Source organism: Panthera leo, chromosome D3 (assembly GCF_018350215.1).
Source record: "Panthera leo isolate Ple1 chromosome D3, P.leo_Ple1_pat1.1, whole genome shotgun sequence".
Lineage (NCBI taxonomy): Eukaryota > Metazoa > Chordata > Mammalia > Carnivora > Felidae > Panthera > Panthera leo.
In genome coordinates, this window is record NC_056690.1 from 93,622,093 (window position 1) to 93,648,095 (window position 26,003).

Here is a 26,003-nt window from a genome sequence, read left to right on the forward strand (position 1 = left end):
CTCTGTCCTGCTGTTCACTCGTGTGGGGAAATGGCTTCCTCGTGGAGAAACCGTAAACTTGCTCTGTGTTGTGGCGCAGGGAGAGGACGGTGTGTCGTGTGCCTGCACTTAAAGGCTTTTGTGGAAAGGCGAAGGCTGGATGCTCGATCGACAACAGATACAGTCGTCTGAAGCCTGGGAAGAGGTCCAGGTCCTGACGGAGGCCCGAGCGGCACCGACACTGCGTGGCATTGGGTGAATTCAGCCAGTGAGGCTTGAACATCCCCGGCCACCCTCAGTATGTCACAGAGTGTAAAGATGTCACAAGATGAAGAACGTTGGGGGAGATTCAGATAAAACCACATCTGTCCGTTTCCTTTCAGTGACAATTTACAGGAAAGGGTTTTGATTACTTTTGATTAAAACTTCTCATTAAAATGACTTTTCTTTGTCTCAGATTAAGATCTAAGACTAAGCCTCAGTCAGGCAGGAGTGCACGTGAGCCGGTCCAGGTGGATTGTCCCCTGAGCAGGCGCCGGGCCCAGCGTGCCAGCTGAGATGCGCCAGGCAGGTGGGGCCTCAAGGGCATCGAATCGCATTGCGTATTTTAGGAAAATACACCTCACCTTTACCCGGGGCTCGGGTCTCCTCCTCAGACATCGTGTAGAGGAAGGGAGGCCACGGTGGGGGGGGTTGGTCAGGAAGGTGGGCCGGTGACGGGAAGCTGGTGGCCATGCTTGCCAGTTAGCCTGTGCTCGGGCGCGACCCTTCCTGACGCCCTGGCCGGGCCCGTTCCCGCCACCTCGTGTCACACTGGCTCATGAAACGGCAGGTTCTTACGGCTCTGTGACGACAGCAGTTGTTTTGTTAAATCGTGGCCGTTCGTGATGTCGAGAGGACCCCGTGGAAGAACCCAGAAGGTGCCCCTTTGGTCTCCACTCAGCCCCAAGCCCAGCAGCACCCTGTGAACTCCGGCAAAGTACCCATTTGCCCTGTGGTAGTTGAGGCAGGCTGACGTTTTCCAAAATAATTTGACCCCGGTACACAAGAGAAGAAGGTCGTGCTCCCGCACCGCGTTGGCCTCTGGGCCTGCCGAGCCCACCGTGCTGAGCTCCACAGGGACCCACACCGCCCCCTGCACCCCCTGCACCCTGGTCATCAGTGGCCTGGCCCCCTGCCTGCCCCTGCCCCTGCCCGCTCGCTGGCCCGCTGAGCCTCTCACTTGACTGTCCGGGTTCAGAGGGTCTGTCTGATCGCCGATACCCGGCTCACAGACAAGTCCACACAAGATGCCGCGTGTCCCTCCTCCAGCCCCTGTGCCCCTCAGCCTTTCCAGGCGGTGGCTCTTAGCGGCTGCCGCTGGGACCCTCGCCAGTGCTCCTCAAGCTCCTCGCCGGCCGCTCTGGGCGCTCACCCCGGCCCCACAGAGAGAGTGGTGTGTGCACCCCAGACCTTGACAGGAGGCCGCCCGTGAGGCCGAGAGGCTGCCGTGCTCTGCCCCCCCGTGCCGTCCTGGGGTGTCTGTCCTCCCTGACCGGCCGGTCTCCCTGCTGTGTTGGCATTGTAAGTAGCCAAGAGGTCGTGAGGCCGGTTTCAAAGGTCTGTGTATTTGTCCATTACGACTTTTCTTTCTGACCGTGAGAGGTCTTAGGAGTTTTGAGATGGGAGCGTTATGGACAAATAACTCATTGTGATCATTTTAATTTTCTTTAACTTGCCTACAGGCTGTCTTCGCTGACTCTGACTCCTTCACGTTGTTTTCCAAGTGTGCTGTTATTGTTACGAATTGCCATTTGGGTCGCAGTGATTGAGGGTCAGCAGCCTCACCACATGGTGGAGGTGCGTCGTGTCTGCTGTTTTCGTGACACAGTTGCACCGGGCACAGATTTTTTTATGGGCTTTGACGCGTATCTGATGATCTTAAGTCTCATCGTTACCAAGAGCAAAGCGAGGCCAGAACTGCTAGGTACAAAAGTATGAGCAGAGTGAGTGCTTCACTTAAGCCAGCAGGTGGACGGGTGCAGCTTGGGTCAAAGAGGCGCCATTTTTAAAATGTACTCCAGACTCCGCCTCAGCCTAGTCAGGGGCCTCCGTGGCTCTTGACTGTGAGACCCTGCGCTGCACCTGGTGGCCTGGCCCCGGCTATTCTGATCCCGCCTCTTGCCACTGTCCCCGGTACCTGCTTCCGTCACCGCCCCGGGCCTCGGGTCGCAGCCCTGGCGTGGAAGCCCGGCCTTGTGCGGGGCCGAGCGCTCCTCCCGGGCGAGTTCAGCCTGGGAGTCACCACCAGGGGGGAAGCCTCCTGTTTGTTCTTGTAAAATGAGCACATGAGCACGTTTTGACAATCTCTCCCAGGGAGGCACCGCCTGAGCCCCATGAACACAGATCTCTCCCTGGGCGTGCGTGGGGCGCGTGCGGCCACCCATCTTCTTCCCGGACATCCGATTCCACGCGCTCAGCTGTAGGGCAAGGATCGGGAGCCCGTTTGAGCACCACCTGCAAACACGTTGTGGGGCGTGAAAAGGTTCGTTGGCTTAAGTGTCAGCAAATTCGTTTATTTTAAATGCTGAAATCCAGTACCACCCACCTGGTTCACGTAAGGTCAAAGGTAATAAATGTCTGTGGAAAACATGGGTGTGAGGTTGTTGCCTGGCTTTGGACCGCACTGACAACTCTGGTCGGTTTTATTCGGCAGTCTGCGTGTGAACTTGGACATGGGCAAGGCCGCGTACGGGTGGATGATCATGAAGGACGAGAGCATCCCCGGCACAGTCGTGCGCACCAGCACCATCCCAGAAGAGCTGGGACGCCTGGTGTACCTGCTGACCGACAAAACAGGTACCGAGCCGGCATCCAGTCCGTAGTGATCCTGTGTGTCCACTTGTGTGCCCGGGGTGTGTGTGTGTGTGTGTGTGTGTGTGTGTGTGTGTGTGTGTGTCCGTCCACGTCTGTCCACATGTGTGCATGGGGCGTGTATGTGTGTGTCCATGTGTGTGCATGGGGCGTGTGTGTGTGTGTCCATGTATGTTCAAAATGTGTGCACTCACATATGTGCATGGGTGTGTGCGCCCACATACGTGCATAGAGCATGTGTGTCCACGTATGCTCACAGAGCGTGTGTCTACATGTATGCACGGGGCGTGTGTGTCCATGTATGTTCAGGGGCGCACATGCTCGTGTGTGTGTGTGTGTGTGTGTAGCAGGGTATTGAATTCATTCACATTTAGAATTTTCCAGACCTTGCCCTGAACACTGGCACACAACTAATCTTCATCTTGGAATATCATCAGAATTAGCAAAATGTTATTCTTAGAGATTTAAATGACGTGCTTGAATATTTTTAATTCTCTGCAGCCTTTCAGTTCTTTCTTTGTTTTAACTGCCTTTATGACATCTCTGTAGAGGGTACGTAAGAGGAAAAATTGCTTGTTTGTTACAGGATGGTACTTTTGAGCTGTTGGGAGGGTACGACAATGTGTGTATGGATTTGGTATTTTCACAGTAACACTCCTAAAGAGCCTTACTAGAAACTACCCCATCAGGTCTGTGCCCCAGATTTTATATTTTTTTATTTCACTTTTAACTTTTTTCACCAAAGAATTCTTGTCAATACGTAACATATTCAATAAAAGACGAACCGAATCCGGTACTATAATAAAAGTCCTATCGACAGGTTAAAGTCCCTACCTGATTGATCCATTCGTGGCTTAAATTCCCAGTAATTCTTGGTGAACTGGAAATAAGAGAATACTTCCATCACATGGCAAAATATGTCTCAAGTAAAATTCAACATTATTTTTAACAAAATGTGAGAACAAGCTTCATCATAGGAAAAGTAAAGAAAAAACTAATGTTGTGATTTAGCATGTGTTCTAGACGTTGCAGTAAGACAAGACACAGAAGTCAGCCGTACAACCAAAAGAAGAAGCAAATATTTGTAGATGAAACAATGAACCAAGGAAGCCAACTGCTAAAAGTCAGTGAAGTGGCAGGTCACGGGGCAAAATGACAGAATGGCTCCCTGCGCGTCAAGCAGACTGAAGAGTAAAAACCCCCTCGTGGCAGTGCGAGGGAGCATCAAGCGTGGGCGTAAATGTGAGGGGTGTGAAGGTGGTCAGACCTTCCAGAGAATCGTGAAGGAAGACGTGACCCAGTGGAGAGACGGGTCGCGGTTCCCAGCGAGAAGACTGGTGTTTCGCAGTCGTCCACCTTCACGAGGAAGTGAGGCGTTTACCGCGGTTCGGTCAAAATCCAGCTGTCAGGTGGCGTTGACGTCCGGTCTTCGTGAGGGCTTGTCTTTGTAGCATCTCCGGGAACTTGCCGGTGAGTTCGTGCATGGGTTGTGAGATCAGAAATAACGAGGAGCTTAGGCTCAAGACGGTACCCTGGGAAGATGCCTTCAGATGCCTCCTTCCCACCCTCACGGAGCTGACAGGAGAAGATCTTAAGAACAAATCTGTAACAGTTGTGGCGAATAAGCAAAAGTGCCCTTACAGAAGTGAGTGGTTTCTGGAAACCGGGTGGAGTTATTTTGATGGAGAAGCTGGAGCCAAGCAAACCCAAACTCAAAATGGTTCCTAGAGCGACCCTGCCGAGATGCCGGGACGTCTCCCCAGAGCGGCGTCCTGGAGACACACGGAGGGGATGGGCGCGGGCTGAGGTGGGCGAGGGCCTCAGCTGTCCACAGGCGGTGGGAGGGACCCGCCCTCCACAGCCTGCTCTCTAACCGTGGTCTAACAGATGAGAACAGCTGCGTGCGCTCGGACCTGCAGCGCGAACAGGCCTGCTTCCCCCGAGAGCAGGGGTTCCGTGACAGTTCACCTGGAAAGAAACCCAAAGGAGCCGTCAGGAGAGCGTCTAGAATTACGGGACAGCTTAGTTACACCTGTAAATTCATCCTTAAAATTTAACTACATTTCCTATACCAGTAACAATGGGGGCATTTAATTCCAAAAATGCCAATTAGAACAGCAACAAAAAGTATATTAAAAATAAATTCAAACAAAACCCGTGTAAGGCCTATACGGATGTAAGTTCTTACCTACATTCCGGAAGACCTAAGTGGTGGACAGGCACACTGTTCGTGAGTAGGCGTCTTCGTGCGGTGGAGACGTGGCTTGTCCCCAACATGAAGACCCCTGCCTGACCTGTGAGGGGCAGGCACACCGTGTCGGGCCTCCTCTCCGCCGCGGGTGGGAGTGTTACCTGCTGGGCACTCGTCTGGGCAGGCTCCGCACAACACCGCCTCTCGGGAAGCAGCTGCGTGTCTGAGACAGGAGACGACGTAAGGTGGTTCTCGGCGTCGTTTTGGAAAACAAAACCGAACAGTGTAACACCGGAAAAGCAGTCACTGCTACAGCGTAGAAGTTATGGAGCATTATGGGGCTCCCGGGTGGCACAGTAGGTAGGGGAGCTGACTTGGGCTCAGGTCATGATCTCACGGTTTGTGAGCTCGAGCCCCGCATCGGGCTTTGTGCTGACGGCTCAGAGCCTGGAGCCTGCTTCGTTCAGATCTCGTGTCTCCCTGTCTCTCTGCCCCTCCCCCGCTTATGCTGTGTCTCCCTCAAAAATAAATACAAATGTTTAAAAAAATTTTAAAAGCAAAAATAAGTAATCTGGGCTCCTGAGCTTTAAAAAGAATTACAAAAAATTACATAAAGCACGTTAGTGAGAGGTGCCTGGGGGGCTCAGTCGGTTAAGCGTGTGACATCGGCTCAGGTCACGGTCTCACGGTTCACGTGTTCGAGCCCCGCCTTGGTCTCTGCACTGAGGGTGTAGGTCCTGCTTGGGGTTCTCTCTCTTTTCCCCTCCCCTGCTCATGAAATAAACGTGAAAAAATCTTCTGCATTTCATCCTCCGAAGGCCTTTTTGTACCAGAGGTCATAGGAGGGGACTCCGCCGTCACTTCCTGTTTTGAAGACGTGGAGCTTGAAACATTTTTTGGATTTAAAAGTTTTCGGTCTCGACCTTTCTCAGAACCTTTGTCGGTAACCACAAGGTGGACACCACTTACTGAGCACGTCTGTGTGGCACACGCGGTGACAGCCGTGCACTGTCCTTGTCCCGGGCCGTGTGTCAAGTCCACGCGGCCCCAGTCGCAGGTGATGGAAATGGGGGACAAGGTGTGGAGTCCCGTCATGGCTGCGGGCACTTCGCAGACACGGCACTGTCCTCGCTGTGACTGTAAACGTGCTTGTCACACAGGCGGATGGGGGCACTGGCACACGGGGGCTTGAGCCCTCGCCGCTGGGCACCGTGTGGCCTCGGGCAGACGCCGGCCTTCCGGGCAAAGCCCCGTGTTGTTGGCCAGGCAGGTTTTGTGGTGGGCGTTACGCAGGGGAGGCGAGGGCAGTGCGGCCTTGCTCGCCTTCCAGAACCTGCCGGCCCACCCTCTGCCTGCAGCGCCCCCCTGCGGCCAGTAGGCTGCTCTTCGTTCCTTCCTCTGTCGTGGGACTAGGTTGACCCGAAGTCGGCCGGGGCTTAGCAGTCACGGTGGGTGGCTGCGGAGAATCTGGGGTGTGAGTTTGCAGACACGGTCCGCTCGCGTGATTGCGACCAAGCTGTGGTGTGAGGGGCAACTGGAACCGAGAGGCGCCAACGTAGCCGGGAGGCGGCGCTCGGCGTGACCGGGACCAGGCTTGGGCTCGGTCGACGAGCGTTCTGACGGGAAGCGTCCATCGCGCCGCGCGTCGTTGGCCACAGCCGAACGGAAAATGCAGTCCCCGTGATTTCGTTCCCGCTCCCTTCCCGTGGACGGGAGAGCAGTGCGGTGTAATTAGCTGTGATTAGAGTGCACGTTTCCGGTAAGATCTGAAATTAATGATGTTGCCATAGTGACACGTGTGCGGCCGCCAGTGCGTGAAACGTGAAGTAATTCGCTCGACGAGAGCAGACATCTGTTAGCTGCCGGGATGCAGACACCGACAGGGAACACCAGGCGTGCGCTGGACCCCAGGACAGGTCGTGGGTACTGGCCACAGTGAGGCCACCGTCCCCGCTCTGGACAGCGCCACCGCTCGTGCGACCGGACCACGGAGGGCTCGGTAGGCTCAGCTCCAGCCAGGCTGCAGCCTCTTAAAGCGGGACCTTAGTCCCTTGTTGGGGTTCTGATCTTGACGTAGAACAGAGCTTTACCAAAACACCCCCCGATACGACAGGTTCTTCGGGAGGCACGCGGGGGTCCCAGCACCCGTTGCCCTGCGTGCCCTGCGTGCCCTGCGTTCCTGCTCCGAAGGCCGCCTGGTCTGTGGCGGGTGGCAGCAGCGGAGCGTGGCACACGTGAGATTTACGAGCGGGCGCGAATGTCCTGGGAGCCAGGGGACGGCGCTCCCCTGCCCAAGGACGACAGCCCGGCCTCGGCTTTCACAGGGTGGAGCGTCTGACCAGTACGGGGATGCTCGGCGCACGCGCCTGCCCGCAGTTTGCAGCGTGCGCCCATGGGCACGCGGACACACGCGGCGCTCGAGCAGACACGTACAGTCCCGGTTATCGTGACCGCTTGACGGAAAGCCCTGTTTACAGCAGGTACAGTGTGGGACTCGAGTTCAATATGTGCGACGCTTTGAAGAATCGACGCGTACTCGACGGTGTGGTAACTGAGTCTTAATCACTTCCGAGTTTTGTTTCCCTTCCTTCTTTGTAAGGTCTGCCCAGCTAGGCCCTTCACAGGGAAGTCCACGGGCCACCGCCCTCGCTCTCCTACAGCAGATCCGGGGTGAGGCCGCATCCCAGCCCGGGAACAGTTGACCTGAAAGCTTCGCGTCTGCCTCTCCAGGGACGTCTCCCCTGGGCGGTTCTGGATCGCATCTGTCGACGCCCTGAGGTGGGCGCCCGCAGGACTCTTCCCTTAGAAGCTAACACCCTCTTTGCCTGCTGTGCTCCTCGTACTCCAGACCGTCTGCCTTAGTAAGGGGCTACACCTCTCCCGCTTTCCAGGAATCACAGACCTCTTCTCAGAAGATACTTTCTGCCCCCGGCGCCATCAGAATGTCAGGTCACTGGGAAGCCCTCCGGTGCCCCTCCCGTTGCCGGCCCCTCCTGCTGACAAAGCTGCAGATTTGGGACATACTAACATTTGTTGTATTAAGATGACAGAAATTGCCAAAACTATCAACTGGTTGAAACCATGAAAATTGTTTGACTTGAAAAATAATTTTGCGTCACCGACTCTTTTTTTTGTTTTTTTTTAAGTTTATTTGAGAGTGAGTGCAAGCGGTGTAGGGGCAGAGAGAGAGGACAGGGAGAATCTCAAGCAGGCTCTGTGCTGACAGAGCCCGCTAAGGGGCTTGAAGTCCCAAGCCGTGAGGTCACGACCTGAGCCGAAACCAAGAGTTGGACACCTGACCGACTGAGCCACCCAGGTGCTCTCCCCCCTACTCTTTTAATAACTGATTGAACCCTAGACTTTCCTGCTGTTTGAAAGGGCATAGAAAGTCTGAAACCAGCCCTGAATTCCCTGCTCAGCATTTCAGAAACAAAACACAACTGAACTTTAAAATGTGCCTTTCACATAAAGGAATGTCTTTAATGCAACAAGATGTGAACGTATTTACTCAGATGGCAAAATAACAGCCAAATATTTCATTGTTTGATGAAATGATAGTCGTCTGTTTGAATACATCAGTTACAGCCTCCTTAAAACATGAGTTATTAGCACTAGGAAGTCATACCAGGGGCAGGATGCGTCACCACCCGGCGTTTGACTCCGACGACAGGTCCCCAGGGCAGGCTACTCTCAGCATTTGGCACAGCTGCTGGGCAACCGTCACTGCAGTCGTAGCCTAGGACGCTTTTGTCCCTCGCAAAGCCACCTGATATGCACCGGCAGCCCCCACACTTCCCCTTCCCGCACTCAGCCCTCCGTCACCTCTGACGACCTTCTGCCTCATCAGCCTGACTGTTCTGGATTTCTCACATGGATGGACACACGTTGTGTGGCTTTTTGTGTCTGGCTTCTTTCGCTCAGCATAGCGCTTTCCACGTTCAGCCACGTTGTCGCATCTGTTCGTACTTCATTGCAGAGTAATACTCAGTCGTGCGGGTCGACCACGTTCTATTCACCCACCTGTCCTTTGAAGGACATCGGAGTGGTTTCTGTTTGCTGTCTGTCAGGAAGAATGCCGCTGCGTCCATTCAAGGCTCGAGCCAGGGCAGGTAGGCGAGGAAAAGAAAAAGGCATCCACACTATAAAGGGGAGTAAAACTCGTGTGTGGCATGGTCTTTACACAGAAAATCCTAGGGAATCCCCTAAAAGTCTGTTAGGATCGATAAATGAGTTTAGTAAGGTTTAAAATACAAGACGAATACACAAAAACGAACTGTATTTCTACACACTAGCAGTGAACTATCCCAAAATAGAATTAAGAAAACAATTCCATTTACAATGGCATCAAAAAATAAAGTCGGTGCCTTATAGTGTTACAATAGCAGGATTCCCCAAATTGATTCATGCACTCTGCAGAGTCCCTTTCAGTCCCAACTGCCGCCTTCGTGGGAATTGACAGGCCGACCCTACAACCGCTGTGGAAGTGCAGGGGACGCAGAGTGGTGTCAGCGGTCTTGGGAAAAGAGCAAACCGGGAGACTCCACAGTTCCTCATCACAGAGCCTGCCACCAGGAGGTAGGGGTCAGACAGGGTGGTGCTGCGTGTGAGGGCAGACGTCGGGATCAAGGGAATGGAATCGAGACTCCGGACATCAGCCTGACACCGGCAACTGGCTTTCAGCAAGGCTGCCTCGATACACTGGGGGATGAATGGCGCCTTCCGCAGGCCGTGCTGGGAGAAACCACACGGCCACGTGCAGGAGAATATCTGGGACCCCTGCCTCACACCACACGGAAATCGGCTCAGCGTGGATCACAGACCTGTATGGAAGCTCTAACATGACCATTCTTTTAAACTGGTTGCTTTCAGAAGCTTCTCAATTTATTTTCTGTTTCGTTCTCCTTGGCTATGTTAAGCACCAGAATAAAGAGCTTTTAGGTATTTGCCTCAGTGTAACATTTGGGTTATAAACATAACCCAAAAGGAGAAAGAAGCAGTTCAAATCTGGATTTAAGTTATCTTTTAATTATTTTAAACTAAATTTTAGTTTATTTTATTTTTTAAGTTTTTTTAATGTGTATTCATTTTTGAGAAACAGAGAGAGTGCAAGTGGGGGAGGGGCAGAGAGAGAGGGAGACACAGAATCGGAAACAGGCTCCAGGCTCTGAGCTGTCAGCACAGAGCCCGACACGAGGCTCGAACTCACGAACCGCGAGATCATGACCTGAGCCGAGGTCAGACACTTAACCGACGGCGCCCCCCAGGCGCCCCTACGCTAAATTTTAAAATCCAACAATATATTTACTACTCCAGCATCTGCTTGTATGTGTCTGTGGGAATGATGTGGGCTCCCATATTTTCAAGGGATCTGGGCACGTTCCTCTAGAGGTTTCTCTAAACAGCAAGAAGCAGAGTGTGACGGCACAGGTGGCGTCGGGGTCCCAGAACTTGAAACGCTGTCACCAGGCTAACTGGGGACAAGTAGCTAAAGCAGCCCGTTAAAATAGCAGTCACTCTTCAGCCCCAGATTCACTGTCCAGAAATAGTCTGTGAGTGGAGTGGTGGTCATGATGTGCCTTTGGTTGTGAAAAATACTTGCTGTCCGCGTGGAGTGTCACGCTTGGGGATGCCTCGTAGTTTATGCCGCCGTCACCTGTTGTGTCCCCCGCCAGTAGTCGAACCCCGTTTTCATCGTGTAGGAAACCAGGGGTTTGGACCCGGCAGGTCGGTCGTTGTCTTCATTTGATTTTTCGCGGTAAATGCTCCTAATAGAGGAGTTTGTTGTACTCTAAAATATATCACAGCTAGTTTAATGAAGGACAAAATGTTGCTGAATCAGATGCTTGGCCATATTTCGCCTTGATGAAACCAAACTGTCATTCAGTCATTACATCTAACGCTGTATTTAAATCCACGGACTTCGGAATTGTTTCCAGCTTTGCAGTCACAAAGCAAAGATTGATGGCCCGAGACACAAGGGCCACGCGTGTGAAGAGCAGAGATGTCTCCACCGTCAGGTGCACAAGCTTCCAGACGCCAGTAAGGGCGTGTCCCGGGCTCCTGACCCAGGCCTCCCTGCACGGCTGTGCTTCTCCCATCGGTGTTTTCCCTGCTGAGTGGAACGTCCCCCACAAAGGAGCCAGTGTCGGGGGGACGGTGCGCGGAACGGCACTGAGACCCGTGCCCTGGGCACACGTCCTCGTTCACGCCCCAGAGCCCTGTTCCTCATCCTTGCGTATTTTTGGTGAGGGGGCATTCAGAACAAACTGTGCAGGTTTCTCCGAGTGACCGGCGTGTGCCGTGTAGGAGATTTACGCGGCTGAGGGATTTGGGTTCCTTTGTCATAGTTCACCTTTAAGCACTTTTTGTATTCCTCACGTCATCCAGATGGCAGGAATTGGCACTCGTTTGCCCCGTCCACCTGCTGCCTGGGCATTGTGAGTTGAGCACGTGCGTACGTGCCCCCAGACAAGCTGGCCGTTGGCTGTGGTGGCTTCCTCCCGTCCGGGCTACGGCGGGATGCTTCTGGTCGGCGGTGTTGTGTTGCCTTGCTGATAACAGCGACATTCGCGTATTGCAGTTCCTTTTTCCTTTGATTGGATACGTGGAAAATGGAAAAGGGGATATTCTCCGAAGTATAGTACAGTTGAGACGACCACGGAGATACGTCTGGAGGGGATGGAACGCGTTCAGGCACCGTCGTTGAACTTGCTTTGTGCGGTCATTGGCCCTGATCCGTTGGCAGAGCGTTTAACTTTGAAGGGAAAGGCTTGCAGTCAACTGGGTGGGTTGCCAGAAGTGTTGTGTCCAAACGCCAAGGCGCAGAGACGTGGGCTTTACGTTCCGGTTAATTCTCCAAAGTTGATCCTTTCCCTCGCTCCATACGCTGCATGCAGCCAGCATTCTCTTGTGGAGAGAGTGGTCCCCAGACTTCGGATCTTGTGACCGGCTTTCTTCTCGGGCGCTCTGATTCAGGCGATACGGGGCTGTGACTTGGGCTTGGGGACTTAAGATCTCCCAGGTCTGCTGGGTGCACACAGTTAGACGCTGAGCCACCCGGCCCGAATGCAGCGTCCACATCCTGCTGGTCCGAGGCCGTGGGGCAGGAGACCTAACCTCGTGGGCATCTTGGACAGCTGACAAGTACCAGTCCCCCCCACGCTACTGCCTTGATGTAAAACAGATGTGATCTTCAAAGAAAAGTCAGCATGGGAAAACAAAATGTTTTATTGTAACAACGTGTAATCTCGAGACTTCTTTAAGTACATGAGCATTAGCCAGTTATATGTGAATAGAACTTAATATTTTTTTTAAATTAGGAAACAGGTATAAAAGTTAATTTATCACTAGGTAAGTGAATGTCTAAAATTACATCTTAAGAACGTAATTTACGGCTAGTGCCTCTGAACACCTCTGTGATTATGACCCGAAGCCTGTCGATGCCATGGCTGAGCATGCTGTGTTGGCGGTGGGCACCGTGACCAGTGTAACCCGGGGACACATGTGTGGCACTGTGTGTAAATTCAGACTGTGCTCTCTGAAATCTCATCTTGAAGAATCTACCCCACAGAAATCACGTTTTTATAGCAAAAATTGTAAACCGTCTGAGTATCCATGCTTGGGAGAATCGCCCGACAGAATGTGGTATGTTACAGTGAGTTTATGGTACACCCCGTGCAGATTCCATACTCCTGTGTGTTGCCACGTGAGAAAGTAGTTTATAAACGTGTCCCTGTCTCTGTCAGTGTCCTGTGATCGTAGGAAAGATTAGGAGAGCTTCCATACCGAACTAGGCGATCCCAGAGTGTTAGAGGGTGAAGTGAGCCTTTACAGTGTGTTCCAATAAAACCTAGAGCCTCCAGTTCCGGAACAGGGGAACGGATGCACTTCTCCCCGTTCCTCCTGCTGATGTGACGTATGGAACGCACACAGGGGGACTGTGAGCACGGAGGGAAGCAGGCAGGCTCGCAGGGCCCCTGGGACCCCAGGAGTGACGGCGCTCAGTTCCCTGCTGGTCTGCCTCCGGCCGCAGCCCGGGTGCTGGAGAAGCCAGCGGTGCAGAAATGCCAGCAGCACGACGAGCCGCAGGACCAGCTGGTGGGACGGGGGCCTCCTACGCTTCCGTTCCAGCCCTTCCAAGAAGGTGTGCGTGTCAGTGCAGCGGGTGTGGCCCCATGACGTGCCAGATGGAGGGGCCGGCCAGCGCTCCCTTGGCCGTCGCATGCCGCGTGTCAGTGTGTCCGGTTGGCCTGTCGTACACCTCCGACTTGCAGCGTTAAATTCCGTTCTGTGTCAGTAAAGCTGACGAAGGATCTGTGGCCCCACCCTCTGCCCCGAGGGTCCAGTGGGGACCCTAGACTTGCACCCTTGCCCGGCCATCCGGAGATGGCCCAGCTCCCGGTCCGGCAGATGGAGACCTGACGCGCTGAGCCGGGGCAGGGACGGGGGAGGGGTGGACGCGGCCGCAGGCGAGGGAGGTGCTGGCGCAGACCCACACGCGATGGTGACGCGGAACCACGCGCACCGCCAGGGCTGCGCCTCTCGGTGTAGCAGAGCAGCCCGTGGTGAGGGGGTGCCGGGTGGCGGGCACGGGGGGCCCCCTCTGTGTATGTGTGCAGCCTTGTGTGAATCCATGATCCTTTCAAAGTCAGTCGGAACAGAACCCAGCCACCCTTACTCGGGCTGCCACATCTGGGAAAGGTCTTCGCTAAGACTGCTGCCCCCGGCGAGAAACACCACCTGTGTTTGCGGGGGAGCGCGCGTCCCCGAAACCACGACGTCCCTTGGTCTTTGCGGGGGAGCGTGCGTCCCCGTAACTGCAATGTCCTTGGGAAAAGCACATTCGCTACTTTCTCCTGTCATTGCACTCGTGTACCTGACAGTCGTTAACTTTTGAAGCTCTAGAACCCTCGTCCTGTGCTCCTCTAGCGTTTCGGGTACCCCGGATACAAACACAGGCCCCTCGATTCCAGCAGCAGGGATGCGCACTGCTCCCACCGGTCTGTGCTCCTCTGAGGATCAAGGGAGGTGACGTTTGTGAAAACAGCGGACTTGCAGAGCTCGGTGTCAGACCGTGGAGCGTTCCAGCTGGAGGGTCCGCCCCGCACGGCAGAGACTGTGTCCTGGGAGGACGGTCCGGGCTGAGCTCAGGGGGCCCGGGGGTCGCAGAGGGCGTGTGACAGAAGCAGCAGCTTGCGTCGGTGCCTGTTCTGCCGGCGTGTTTGCTCTGCGCGTGCAGCCATATTTCTCCCAGACGCCCTCTCGCTTCCGTGACCGGGTTTCAGGCCGTGTGTCTGTCCCGCCATCGGAGTTGCCGGCGTTGGACGAATGGGGTATTTTTCCCATTCACTGTGACGTGAGTGCGTTAAATGTTGTGATTGTTCTTGACAGTTTGAAAACCTGTTGAAACGTACCAAACGCAGCCCAAAAGATCTTTCTAGAAATGACTGATACTTTCTCCTACAGTATAATTTGATCTGCTCTGTTTCCTGAAATGCATTGTAACCTTAACTGAATCTGGTCTTTGAACGAAGCCTCATCCCCCTCGACACAAGTTAGCGCGGCACGGAATCTGGTTGCTAGCTAGCAGCCGTCGGACTGAGGCAGGTTGACACGTGGAAGACAGAATTTGTCATCTCAGGATCTGAGGTCTTGTCTCACTAACGTACCGACGGTCTGACCGTATGCGGCTGGTCCACTTCCTTTGTGCCGTATTTACTTCTGCCTGGAGCGGGGACAGTGCTTGCCCTGGCCGCTCGGCAGGCTGTGGCAAGGGGCGTCCGGCTGGCTGACACCTTTAAAACCACGAGCGAAGGGTCTGTGGCTTCTGCGGAGCCCTGCCGTGTGCATGTGCCCAAAGCTTGAAGGGGTAGGAGGCACAGTACGGCGGGCCCCGCCGCTCCGTGCTGGGGAACTCGGGACGGGGACACCATTGCCAGAGCACAGCCCCCGGGCATGCCGGGCCCCCTCCCCGCCAGCCCTGCGGAGCCCAGATCCCCGAGCAAACTCCCGGCCTCTCCAGCCTCTGGATTTGCACCCTCTTCTCTGTCTCCAGCCCCACCACCACGTCCCTGGTCTCCTAGACCTTCCTCGACTTTGTCCTCCACCGTCACCACCACTGTGCTGATCGGTCACCATGACCCACGCGGGAGTCCCCAGAACGAAGTCAGGCCCTGGATGCCCTCGGTGACGGGACACTCATCAGTTCTGCAGCCCTCACTGCCATCCTCCTCCAGCGGCTGTGGCCGCAGACCCCGCACGTCTGCCCACCGTGCTCAGCGTCCCCTGGGAACAGACCTGCTCTGTGCTCTTCTCTCTGCCTTTGCACCGCAGGGTTTTTGAGCAAAGGGACCCCCAGTCCTCGTGCTTCGGGCTCTTCGTACATGATCTTACTCACCCTGTGCCACAGCTGGGCAAGGTACGTGGTCTCGTCCTTATTTGCAGACACACTGAGGTGTGACGTTCCTTGGCCCACAGGGAACAAACAGGGCGCACACCCTGATCCGTCAGCCTCCAAGACCCAGTGCGCAGCGATGCCTTTAAGAGAGTTTTTTGCCAGACGCATAAATGAATGCCAAGTGTGTTAGAAATCGATGGGAATGTGAGGGTTGATGGTGTTTGGGGAACGGTGGCTGCATCTTGAGGCCGTGCGGCCACCGGAGCCTGTGGCTGATGTGGGAGGAGTGTGTCTGGTGAGGATGGCGTGGACCCGTCGGGGGAAGGGGAGGCCAGGGGGGATGGGGGGGGATGTGGACCAGTGGGGAGAGGGAGAGGCCGGGGGGGTGGGGGGGGGATGTGGACCAGTGGGGAGAGGGAGAGGCCGGGGGGGATGGGAGGGTTCCATGTGGACCGGTTGGGGGAAGGGAGGCCAGCGGGGATGGGGGGTCCATGTGGCCCAGTGGGGAGAAGGGGAGGCCAGGGGGCATGGGGGCGGGTCCATGTGGACCGGTTGGGGGAGGGTAGGCCAGGGTTGATGGGGGGGGTCCATGTAGCCCAGTGGGGAGAAGGGGAGGCCAGGTGGGGATGGGGGTCCATGTGTTCCGGTTGGGGGAAGGGGAGTCCAAGGCCGTGCTGTGCATCCAGAGCACAGAACAACCATCCTAGAGGAAGAGTGGGAGGAGCTGGGCGCTACAAGATTGGGAAATGGCGGCGCCTTAAACTCTAAAAGGCCAGCAAAGCCACAGTCCTAGCGCACGACACAGAACAGACCAGTGGAACAGTCAAGAGCCAAAAACACCCACGCACATGAATGGCAGGCAGCTAATGTCCAACGAAGGAGACGAGAACACAGGATGGGGAAGAGACTGTCTCTGCAGTAACAGCCTCGTGCAGAAGAAAGTACTGGACCTTTTTCTTATACCCACAAAACTAGCACAGAACTAAAGACCAGAAACTGCAAAAGTTCTAGAGGAAAACACAGGCCGTAATCTCTTTGACCTTGGCCTTAGCAACATTTGTTTGGATCTGTCTCCCCAGGAAAGGGCAACAAAAACTCAAATAGACCAATGGGATTTCATCAAAGTGAAAAGCTTCTGCACAATGAAGGAAACTGCCAACAAAACGAAAGAGCAGCTACTGAATGGGAGGAGATATTTTCACATCAACCATCTCACAGGGGTTAATATCCACAAATATGTAAAGAACTTAGACAACTTAGCGTCAAAAAAAATTTTTTTTAATGGGCAGGGGCGCCTGGGTGGCTCAATCGGTTGAGTGTCCGACTTCGGCTCAGGTCATGATCTCACGGCCCGTGAGTTCGAGCCCCGCGTCGGGCTCTGTGCTGACAGCTTAGAGCCTGGAGCCCGCTTCAGATTCTGTGACTCCCTCTCTCTCTGCCCCTCCCCTGCTCATGGTCTGTCTCCCTCTGTCTCAAAAATAAATAAAAACATTAAAAAAATTTTTTTTAAATGGGCAGAAGACACGAATAGACATTTCTCAAAGAAGACACACACCTGGCCAACAGACACATGAAAAGAAGCCCCACGTCACTCATCAACAAAACACAAATCAAAACCACAATGAGATACCGCCTCACACCCATCAGAATGGCTAAAATCAACAACTCAGGAAACAACAGATGTTGCTGAGGATGTGGAGAAACGGGAACCCTCTCGTACTGTTGGTGGGAATGCCAACTGGTGCAGCCACTCTGGAGAACAGTGTGGAGGTTCATCAAAAATTTAAAGTAGAAGTACCATGTGATCAGTAGTCGCACTTCTGGGCATTTATCCAAAGAAAACAAGAACACGAATTCAGAAAGCCGTCTGCACCCCCGTGTTCCTAGCAGCGTTATTTACAGTGGCTGAGACACGGGCACAGCCCAAGTGTCCACCGACAGATGAATGGTGAGGAAGATGTGTGTATATACAATACTACTCAGCCATAAAAATGAAACCTTGCCATTTGCGACAGTGTGGGTGGATCTAGAGGGTATTATGCCAAGGGAAACAAGTCAGAGAAACTCAAACGTGTGTAATCTAAACCGACAATAGAGAAACAGACTCCCCAGACACAGAGGTGGTGGCCAGAGGGTGAAACAGGTGAAGGGGATGAAGAGGGACAGACCTGCAGTGACAAAATAAGTACGTCCCGGGGACGAAAAGTGCAGCACGGGGAGCGTGGTCGATGGTCTGGTGGTAACTCCGTATGGCGCCCGGTGGTAACTGCACTTTTGCAGATCATTTTTTGGGGAGTGCAAAATACTGAATCACTAGACAGTGGCCCCGAAATAGATAGTATATGTCAATTTTACTTCGGTGTTTACAAAGAGAAGAAGGGGCGAACGATTAATACAGAAACAGTAACAGCGCGGAGTGAACTGGCGCTCCCAAGTGCCTGTCCCCGCGGTCCCTGTGGCGAAAGACAGCGAGCGGAGGAGAAGACGCATCTCTTTACTTGGGGTCTTCTGTGACTTGCATCTAGCGGTTTAAAGACCTAAAGAAATAATACTTTACTCCTATTACTCCTAGATGTTCATGGCACTGTCAGGCCATGGTATCCTTCTCTTTGCCACATACATAGAATCGCTAGTAAGAAGTCGGGTTAGGAGAAGAATTACTCGTCACAGTCCCGCTTCTGAACTGCCTCATTACCGCAGCCCTTTGTAAACCAGTCTCACGTTCAGTGTGTATCAGAGAAAAAAATGTCGACAGGAAATTCTCTGATTGTGTCAGTCTGATAAGTAAAACATTTTTTATTAGAGCAACATTAAATGATTTTTCAGAGAACTCACCCGGGCACACGTAATAGAGGTGAACTTTGTGCTTATTCTCATAGGAATTAACGTATGATTTCATTGTCTTGATTTCAGATAAGAGAACTGTCGTTTTCATCTCAAATCTCTGATAGAAATCATTTCTAGAACTTCCCTTATTTCATTTGGAGGCTGACTTGTTTTTAATTACGTTGTTTAACGCAAGCCACTGTTTTAAGCTAATTCTATTTAATGACGACATAACCCAAAAACTGTACTTCTCACATAATTTTGACTTCAGGAAACTTGGGTTCCATTTATTCAAGGTATTAAAAGGGTTAAAGACAAAGTTTGTAAGACAAGCACCCGTAAGAGTAGCTGCTCTCTGAAATGCACGAAGGTCTGCTGTATGGTGTCCACTCGTGCAGGACGACGGACGGAGCCACCCCTGACACAGTGATGGGCAGCACGGGCTTTCCTCTTACCTGTCACGTTCAAGTGGCCTTCGTGTCCTGGTGGGAGTTTCGAGTTGGATGACCTATTTTGTCTTGAACGCTAGTTCTCACTCATGTGTGTGGAGTCGGGGGTAGATAGGAAAACGCTTCGTGTTTTCAATGTCACGTGTGCCAAAGAAGGCAAAAATCAGTTAATATTTTGTGGGTGTCTCGTAGCCGTGTGGAAAGCCCGACTTTCATTATCACCGATCGGCAATGGGGTTGTTCCTATTCACGTTTATAACGACCTCAGCCCGTGGGTGATCCTTCCGTGTGCCTTGAAGTGAGTGCAGAAAAGCCCAGGGAGGCTGTGTGACAGCACGTCATGGCAGCACGTGACGAACACATTCACAGGCGTCCACATGTCCCCAAGAGCAAGTAAGCAAAAGTTACATGCACATGTTCTATGTATATTTTTATGTCAAGTGATATATATTCACAGAGTTTGGGGTTTCCAGAGTCATGATGTGTAACAAGGTGAATTTATGTGTCACTTTTAATGAAAACTCACCATGTTTTTGAAATAATGTTCTGTCTCACTGCCTTTCTTGAGGTTACTCACTGTATTTGGCTGTATACGTTTCTGATAGGAAGCCAGACCCCGGAAGTCTCATAAACCTGACCTGTGCTGCTCTCCTGACTGCCTTCCTCACACGCCGGGAGTGAAGTACTTACTTGTGCGCAGGCACACGTTAGTGGCGGGCACACGGGGACCGGCAGTCCCCAGGAGTGACCCCTGACTGTCTCTCTGGAGGGTCCTCCCCATCTGCGGAGGGCACTGGTCGGAGACCCAGCTCGGGAGAATGTGCCTTCCTGCCCACGTGCTCTCGCCCCACGTGATACAGATGGACGCGAAGGGTTAAATGCATCTGTTTCTGTTCAATGGAAAATATCTAATTTTTCAAAATTGGGTTTTTAAAAAACCAGTAGGCCTGCTGATTTGGGACTGGCTGATGTCTTTCTCAGGCGGCGTCCTCAGGTGTAACTCCGGAGACCGGCCGCGTCTTCCCCTTTCCTGCCTGTCTCAGAACGTGCAGGACTCACATGTGGGCCAGGTCACACACGTGAACTGAAAGGCGGAGTGTGCCCTGTCTTCAGGCAGCCACCGCGGAGGGAGCTAGGACGGATGCTGGTCCTCGGCAGAAGGACAGTTTGGGTGCTGGAATTCCAGAGCGTGCTGAGGGGAGGCCTGAGCAGGGAGGAGAGCGTCCACCTGCGGGTGGAAACGTGGGTGGGGAAGTCTTGCGTTCGGCCTGCTGGCCTCCTGTGTGTGCACTGATTTTCGTCTTCGCCACTCCTGTCGTAGGAACCCTCACCCAGAACGAGATGGTGTTTAAGCGGCTGCACCTGGGGACTGTGTCTTATGGAGCAGACACGATGGACGAGATCCAGGGCCACCTCAGGAATCCGTGCCCGCAGGTGAGCTCACGCGCCCCGGCGCGGACGCGTTCTGTGGAAGCCAGCCTGAGCTGTTGTGTCTGTTCGTGCAGAAATCGGCAGACTTCTTTGAATGTCCCAAAACATTCGGTTCTAATTTATAAATCAAGAAGCAGTTTTTGGACTTATTTTATTTTATTACTATTTTTTTAATTTTTTTAAATGTTTGTTTATTTTTGAGAAAAAGAGAGAGAGAGCACAAGCAGGGGAGGGGCAGCGAGAGGGAGACACTGAATCCGAAGCAGGCTCCGGGCTCCGAGCTGTCAGCACAGAGCCCGACGTGAGGCTCGAACTCACAGACAGGGAGATGATGACCTGAGTTGAAGTCGGGTGCTTAACCGACTGAGCCCCCCGGGTGCTCCCTCAAATGTGTTTCTTAACAGTCCCTCTGTTTTCCTTCATAATTAATAAGACTTTCTCATGTTTTTTTGCCTTTTCAATAAATAGCAGTGGGCACACCGTACCGTGGTGAGCCCGTCGCCCTGTCGTCCACGTCAGCAGGTGTCCACGCACCGTGGGTTTTGTTTCATCCATAGCCCTTGTCCTTCACCGCGTTTGTAGTGATCCTCAGATATAACGTTATTCCATCTGTAAGTGTGTGGTCTGTATCTGGATTACGTAAGGACGTTTTTGTGGGAGAGGGGCACGTGACCTAAGTCTCGTCTTCTCACCGGGGCCTCAGGAGCTGAGCTGGTGAGAATAGGAATTACTTGCTTTCGCACAAGGTTGCAGCCCAGTAGTCACAGCACCTGCCCGACACTTTGTAGGCGGCGGAATCTGCAAGTGACACACGTGTGGTGTGGCCTGGGACGGTCCTGACGCTCCAGGTCCCGACGTCGGGCCCACGGGGCCCTGTGCGTGCACAGATCACAGATCACGAGCGGAGGGACGGCAGACATAGACCATTTTCCGGAGTTTCTTTCAGGCTGCGTGGTTCCTTCCCACAGACTGTTCCCAGGTAGTGTGTGTGTGGCACTCGTGTGGACCCACTGATTCTGTGTAACCGCACCTCACAACCCTGGGGTGTCTGTTTAAGGTCCTTGCACTGAAGGCTGTGGTCGCCGTGGAGGACCAGTCACCGCTTCCGAGGCTGCTTCTCTGTCTCCTCGCCAGTCTTTGGTAGGGTTTAGTCACCACGTAGTAACAGCCACTGTGGTATGTCAGGGAGAGGACCAAGTCTCCCGCCCACCAAGGACGAGGGGCTCACGTGTCCACAGGCTCCCCTGGGCCCTCTGGGAGGCTGTGGACCGTCTGTGTTGACCGTCGTGCTTCCGACCTGTCTTCCTCACACCTGCCCCGAGCGCTTTCTGCTCTGACCAGATTCCAGTGGACTGTCTGCCTTGCGTTTAGTTTGTGAAAACCTTCTCTTTCTTCTGTAACACTTACTAGAATATCGTATACTTTACTTTCAAGATGCTGTCAGATGAGAACCATGATGCGTGTAAGTTTATCGTATGTACTGATCACTTACGCAAGCTCATGTACAAACTGGAAACCCAACGCTTTACTGAGTTGGACGTCACTCATTTCAAGACAGAGTATTCTGAGTGTTTATTTATTTTGAGAGAGAGAGAGCACAAGCAGGGGAGGGGCAGAGAGAGTGGAAGAGAGAGAGAATCCCAGGCAGGGGGATCTATGCGGGACTTGAACTCATGAACCACGAGATCATGACCTGAGCTGAGATCAAGGGTTGGTCGCTTAACTGAGCCACCTGGGTGGCTAAGTATTGTGTAACCTAGAATATTTATTAACAGAAGGAAAATTCTAAGAAGGAAAAGGAAAAAAGACTTCTCTTCTGGTAATCTTTGTCTAGTTGGAAATAGTACCGGGGAACATCTTTTTTTAAAAAAATAACTAATTTACATTATCCATTAGTATGATTTTAATAGCTCCAAATAAGCTATTTTACTAGAAGAATCAAAAGCAGAAAGGATAAGTCACTGTATAAAAACAACAAATATTTAATACTTATTTCCGTGTAAGAGTTCTTTTAAAAATCTTTTTTGTTAGCTATCCGTTGGTTAGACAGTACTTTTCATGTAAAACTGATTTTATTCCTTAGATTCTGTCTTTTTATTAAGATGATAATAGTCTGCCAGGTCCAGTGTAACGTAACAGATCTTTCGTAATCTGATTGTGTTTCCCCGCTGGCAGCATTTGGTGACGGAGGGCATAATCTTTAATGGCATTTGTGTGAAATTAAATCATACGGCCATCAATAAGCATGACATAATTCATAAGGGGGAGTCGGCCGTGGTCTCTGCTGTGACGCAGCCACGGGAGCAGCACGCAGATGTGGCTCTGAGTGCCAGCTGCTGTGCCGAACAGGCAAAGCCTTCATTAGACGACCCTGTAATTTGATGGGCAGAATGTTCATGGTTCAGCGGCTCTACACGTGCCGTCCGAGAGCGGGAGACGCACTGTCTCGGGAGGGACTCACGAGCGGCTGTGAACTGAACTGAGGAATGTCTGAGGTCCTGTTGGTGGCGGGGCGGGGGGGGGGGCCTCCTCCTCCTCCTCCTCCTCCAGGATGGGCGACAGTGAGTAGCCGCCCGCCTCACTGGCGAAGGTGAGCTCCCCCGGACACGGCTGAGTGCGACAAGAGCCAAACACGGTGTAAATGGGGAGTCACCTCGAGAGAGCACGATTTTGAAATCTGACACGGGGATCATTCTTCCTCAGAATGCAGTGTTTATTGCGTGTAATGATTGTTAGGCACGAAATCAGACCCTAACTTCAGAGGCTGTCACGAGATGGATTAACTTATCGTATTAAAGGAAGATCCATAAGCATTTTCCTCCTGCTGTTAGCTTTATACCACTTGAGATACGGCAGTTTTAAAGAAAAGTGAGAGCACTTATGAGTCTACTGTTTGTTCTTCGGCGTACCCCATCGTTAGAGGGAGGATCAGCATGAGTTAGTAAGGACTTAGCAAGTTAATGCCGTGGCCCAAGTGAATCTAGTCAAAGGAAACTCCCAGATTTTAAGTATTGAAACAAATATTTTGGTATGTATGACAACTGTAGTAATAGCTGTTCTGTAGAAGGGAATCCGAGTCAAACCACATAATCAAATCGAGCTACTTTTCTTCCTTCCTTCCTTCCTTCCTTCCTTCCTTTCTTCTTTCTTCTTTCTTTCTTTCTTTCTTTCTTTCTTTCTTTCTTTCTTTCTTTCTTTCTTCTTTCATTGTTTCTTCTTCCTTCCTTCCTTCCTTCTTCTTTCTTTGCTTCTTTCTTCTTTCTTTGTTTCTTCTTTTCTTTCTTTCTTTCTTTCTTTCTTTCTTTCTTCTTTCATTGTTTCTTCTTTCTTCCTTCCTTCCTTCCTTCCTTCCTCTTTCTTTGCTTCTTTCTTCTTTCTTTCTTTCTTTCTTTTCTCTTTCTTTGTTTCTTCCTTCCTTTCTTCTTTCTTTGTTTCTTCTTTCTTTCTTTATTTCTTTCTTTCCTCTTTCTTTGTTTCTTCCTTCCTTCCTTCCTTCCTTCCTTCCTTTCTTCTTCTTTCTTCTTTCTTTCTTTCTTTCTTTCTTTCTTTCTTTCTTCTTTCATTGTTTCTTCTTTCTTCCTTCCTTCCTTCCTCCCTTCCTTTCTTCTTTCTTTCTTTCTTTCTTTCTTTCTTTCTTTCTTTCTTTCTTTCTTTCTTTCTTCTTTCATTGTTTCTTCTTTCTTCCTTCCTTCCTTCCTTCTTCTTTCTTTGTTTCTTCTTTCTTTGTTTCTCCTTCCTTCCTTCCTTCCTTCCTTCTTCTTTCTTTGCTTCTTTCTTCTTTCTTTCTTTCTTTCTTTCTTTCTTTCTTTCTTTCTTTCTTTCCTCTTTCTTTGTTTCTTCCTTCCTTTCTTCTTTCTTTGTTTCTTCTTTCTTTCTTTCTTTCTTTCTTTCCTCTTTCTTTGTTTCTTCCTTCCTTCCTTCCTTCCTTCCTTTCTTCTTCTTTCTTTGTTTCTTCTTTCTTTCTTTTCTTTCTTTCTTTCTTTCTTTCTTTCTTCTTCCTTTCCTCTTTCTTTGTTTCTTTCTATCTTTCTTTTTCTTTTTGGTATTTTATTTTAGAGAGATTGAGAACATATACATGAGCAGGGGAGAGGAGTAGAGGGAGAGAGAGAGAATCTCAAGCAGGCTCCAGGCCCAGCACAGAGCCCAGTGTGGGGCTCGATCCCATGACCTGAGCCAAAATCAAGAGTTGGACACTTGACCGAGCCACCCAGGCGCCCCAAGCTGCTTTTCCTATCCCTAGCTAACTAGCTTATAAAAATAGCATATGCTAATAACTCCAGCATCAACTATATTGTATTTTCAACTTTATGACATTCCGTATTTTACCAGATGCAGTCCCAGGCTGGCGGAAACAATGCCAGTTCAACGCCCCCGAGAAAAGCCCAGTCTTCAGCTCCCAAAGTCAGAAAAAGTGTCAGCAGCCGAGTGCACGAAGCGGTGAAGGCCATCGCGCTGTGCCACAACGTGAGCCCTGTGTACGAGTCCCGAGCCGGTGTGGGCGGGGAGGCCGAGTACGCCGAGGCAGATCAGGACTTCAGCGACGGGAACCGGACCTACCAGGCCGCCAGCCCGGACGAGGTCAGTTGGGGCCTCTTGGAGAATCAGAGTACAGAACTCATCACCTTGGGTTTCAGTCGGGCTCAGAAGGCGCGAGAATGAGTTCTCTCACGGGGTGAGAGGCGAGCTTTACCATAGTTCTAGCAGGCCTTAGCTACGGGCCAGGGGCCACGCGGCTCTTCCCGGCTGGCAGCCCCTGGCGTCAGGGTCCTTTCCAAGACGGGCCCTTGGTCTCAGTGTGTCCACATCTCCGAAAAAGTCTAAGTCCGTTACCGGAAAGCACATGAGAGAATCCAGAACTTTTGTGACCAAGTCCCATCTTCCTAAAGCTGCTGAGACTTGGGCTGTTCCTGCCTCATCGTCCTCTCTCTCCTCCAAGTAAATTTCCAGGGCTTTTTGGGTTTTTTGTTTTTGTTTTTTGCCAGAATTGAGATATAGTGTATCTATTTCAAAAGAGAATTGGGATGCAAATCGTCTCAAAACTCTGCAGAAGACAAACGAAACAGTAAAATCCTAAATGCAGTAAATTAGTCATTTCTACCTTTGCATCATTTTTTGATTTTTAGATTGTTAAATTAATTTGTCCAATTCCTGTACAACCAGTATATTTTAAACACAGTTCTCTTACGTATTGTTTTCTACTCCGGGTTCTTCAGAGATGATTCTGTCATCAAACCGTGGAAGCAAACAAGCTTCTTTACCTGCTAAAACTGGATCATAACAATAACCCCCAATCACAGGGTGTTTTAACCTTTATTTATTTTTGAGAGAGAGAGAGAGAGAGACAGACAGAGCATGAGCAGGGGAGGGGCAGAGAGAGAGGGAGACACAGAATCCGAAGCAGGCTCCAGGCTCTGAGCTGTTGGGGCCCAAACTCACAGACCTGAGAGCATGAGATCATGACCTGAGCCGAAGTCAGGGGCTCAACTGACTGAGCCACCCGGGTGCCCCAAAATCACAGTTTTTTTAAAAAAGTCTGATGTTTTAAAGAGGAGCCTGGTGATTCTTGTTATCAACGTTATTTCAGAAGAGCAGGGTCCTTCCACTGTAATAACATCACTGCAGGGAAACTGGGTGTCGCATTACTGCCGGGGTGTCAGCATCGGGGAGCTGGTGAGGCCGCAGACGCTCAGGGCCACATTGTGCAGCTGGGAACGGGAAGTGGCAGGTGCTCCCACACGTACCCCGCAGAGCCTGGAACCACTGCACCCTGTTTCAGTGATTAAAATCAGTCAGGAAGTCACAAGGTAAGCGGTGAGTTTAAAGTGTTAGGAAAGGCATCCCAGGAGTAACGGCCGAGCCAGCTTGTGGCCGCAGGCAG

The 26,003-nt window shown here is 51.9% G+C and overlaps 1 protein-coding gene across 9 annotated transcripts in view; it reads left to right on the forward strand.

Moving 5' to 3' along the window:
* The window catches only part of ATP9B (ATPase phospholipid transporting 9B (putative)), a 249,489-nt gene that overhangs the window by 177,196 nt on the left and 46,290 nt on the right, over positions 1–26,003 (forward strand). For all 9 annotated transcript variants that reach the window (XM_042909654.1, XM_042909656.1, XM_042909655.1 and 6 more), the window contains 3 exons: positions 2,675–2,817; positions 20,016–20,128; positions 24,455–24,703. In XM_042909654.1, coding sequence (XP_042765588.1) covers positions 2,675–2,817; positions 20,016–20,128; positions 24,455–24,703 — 505 coding nt within the window. The remainder of the gene's footprint in view (positions 1–2,674; positions 2,818–20,015; positions 20,129–24,454; positions 24,704–26,003) is intronic.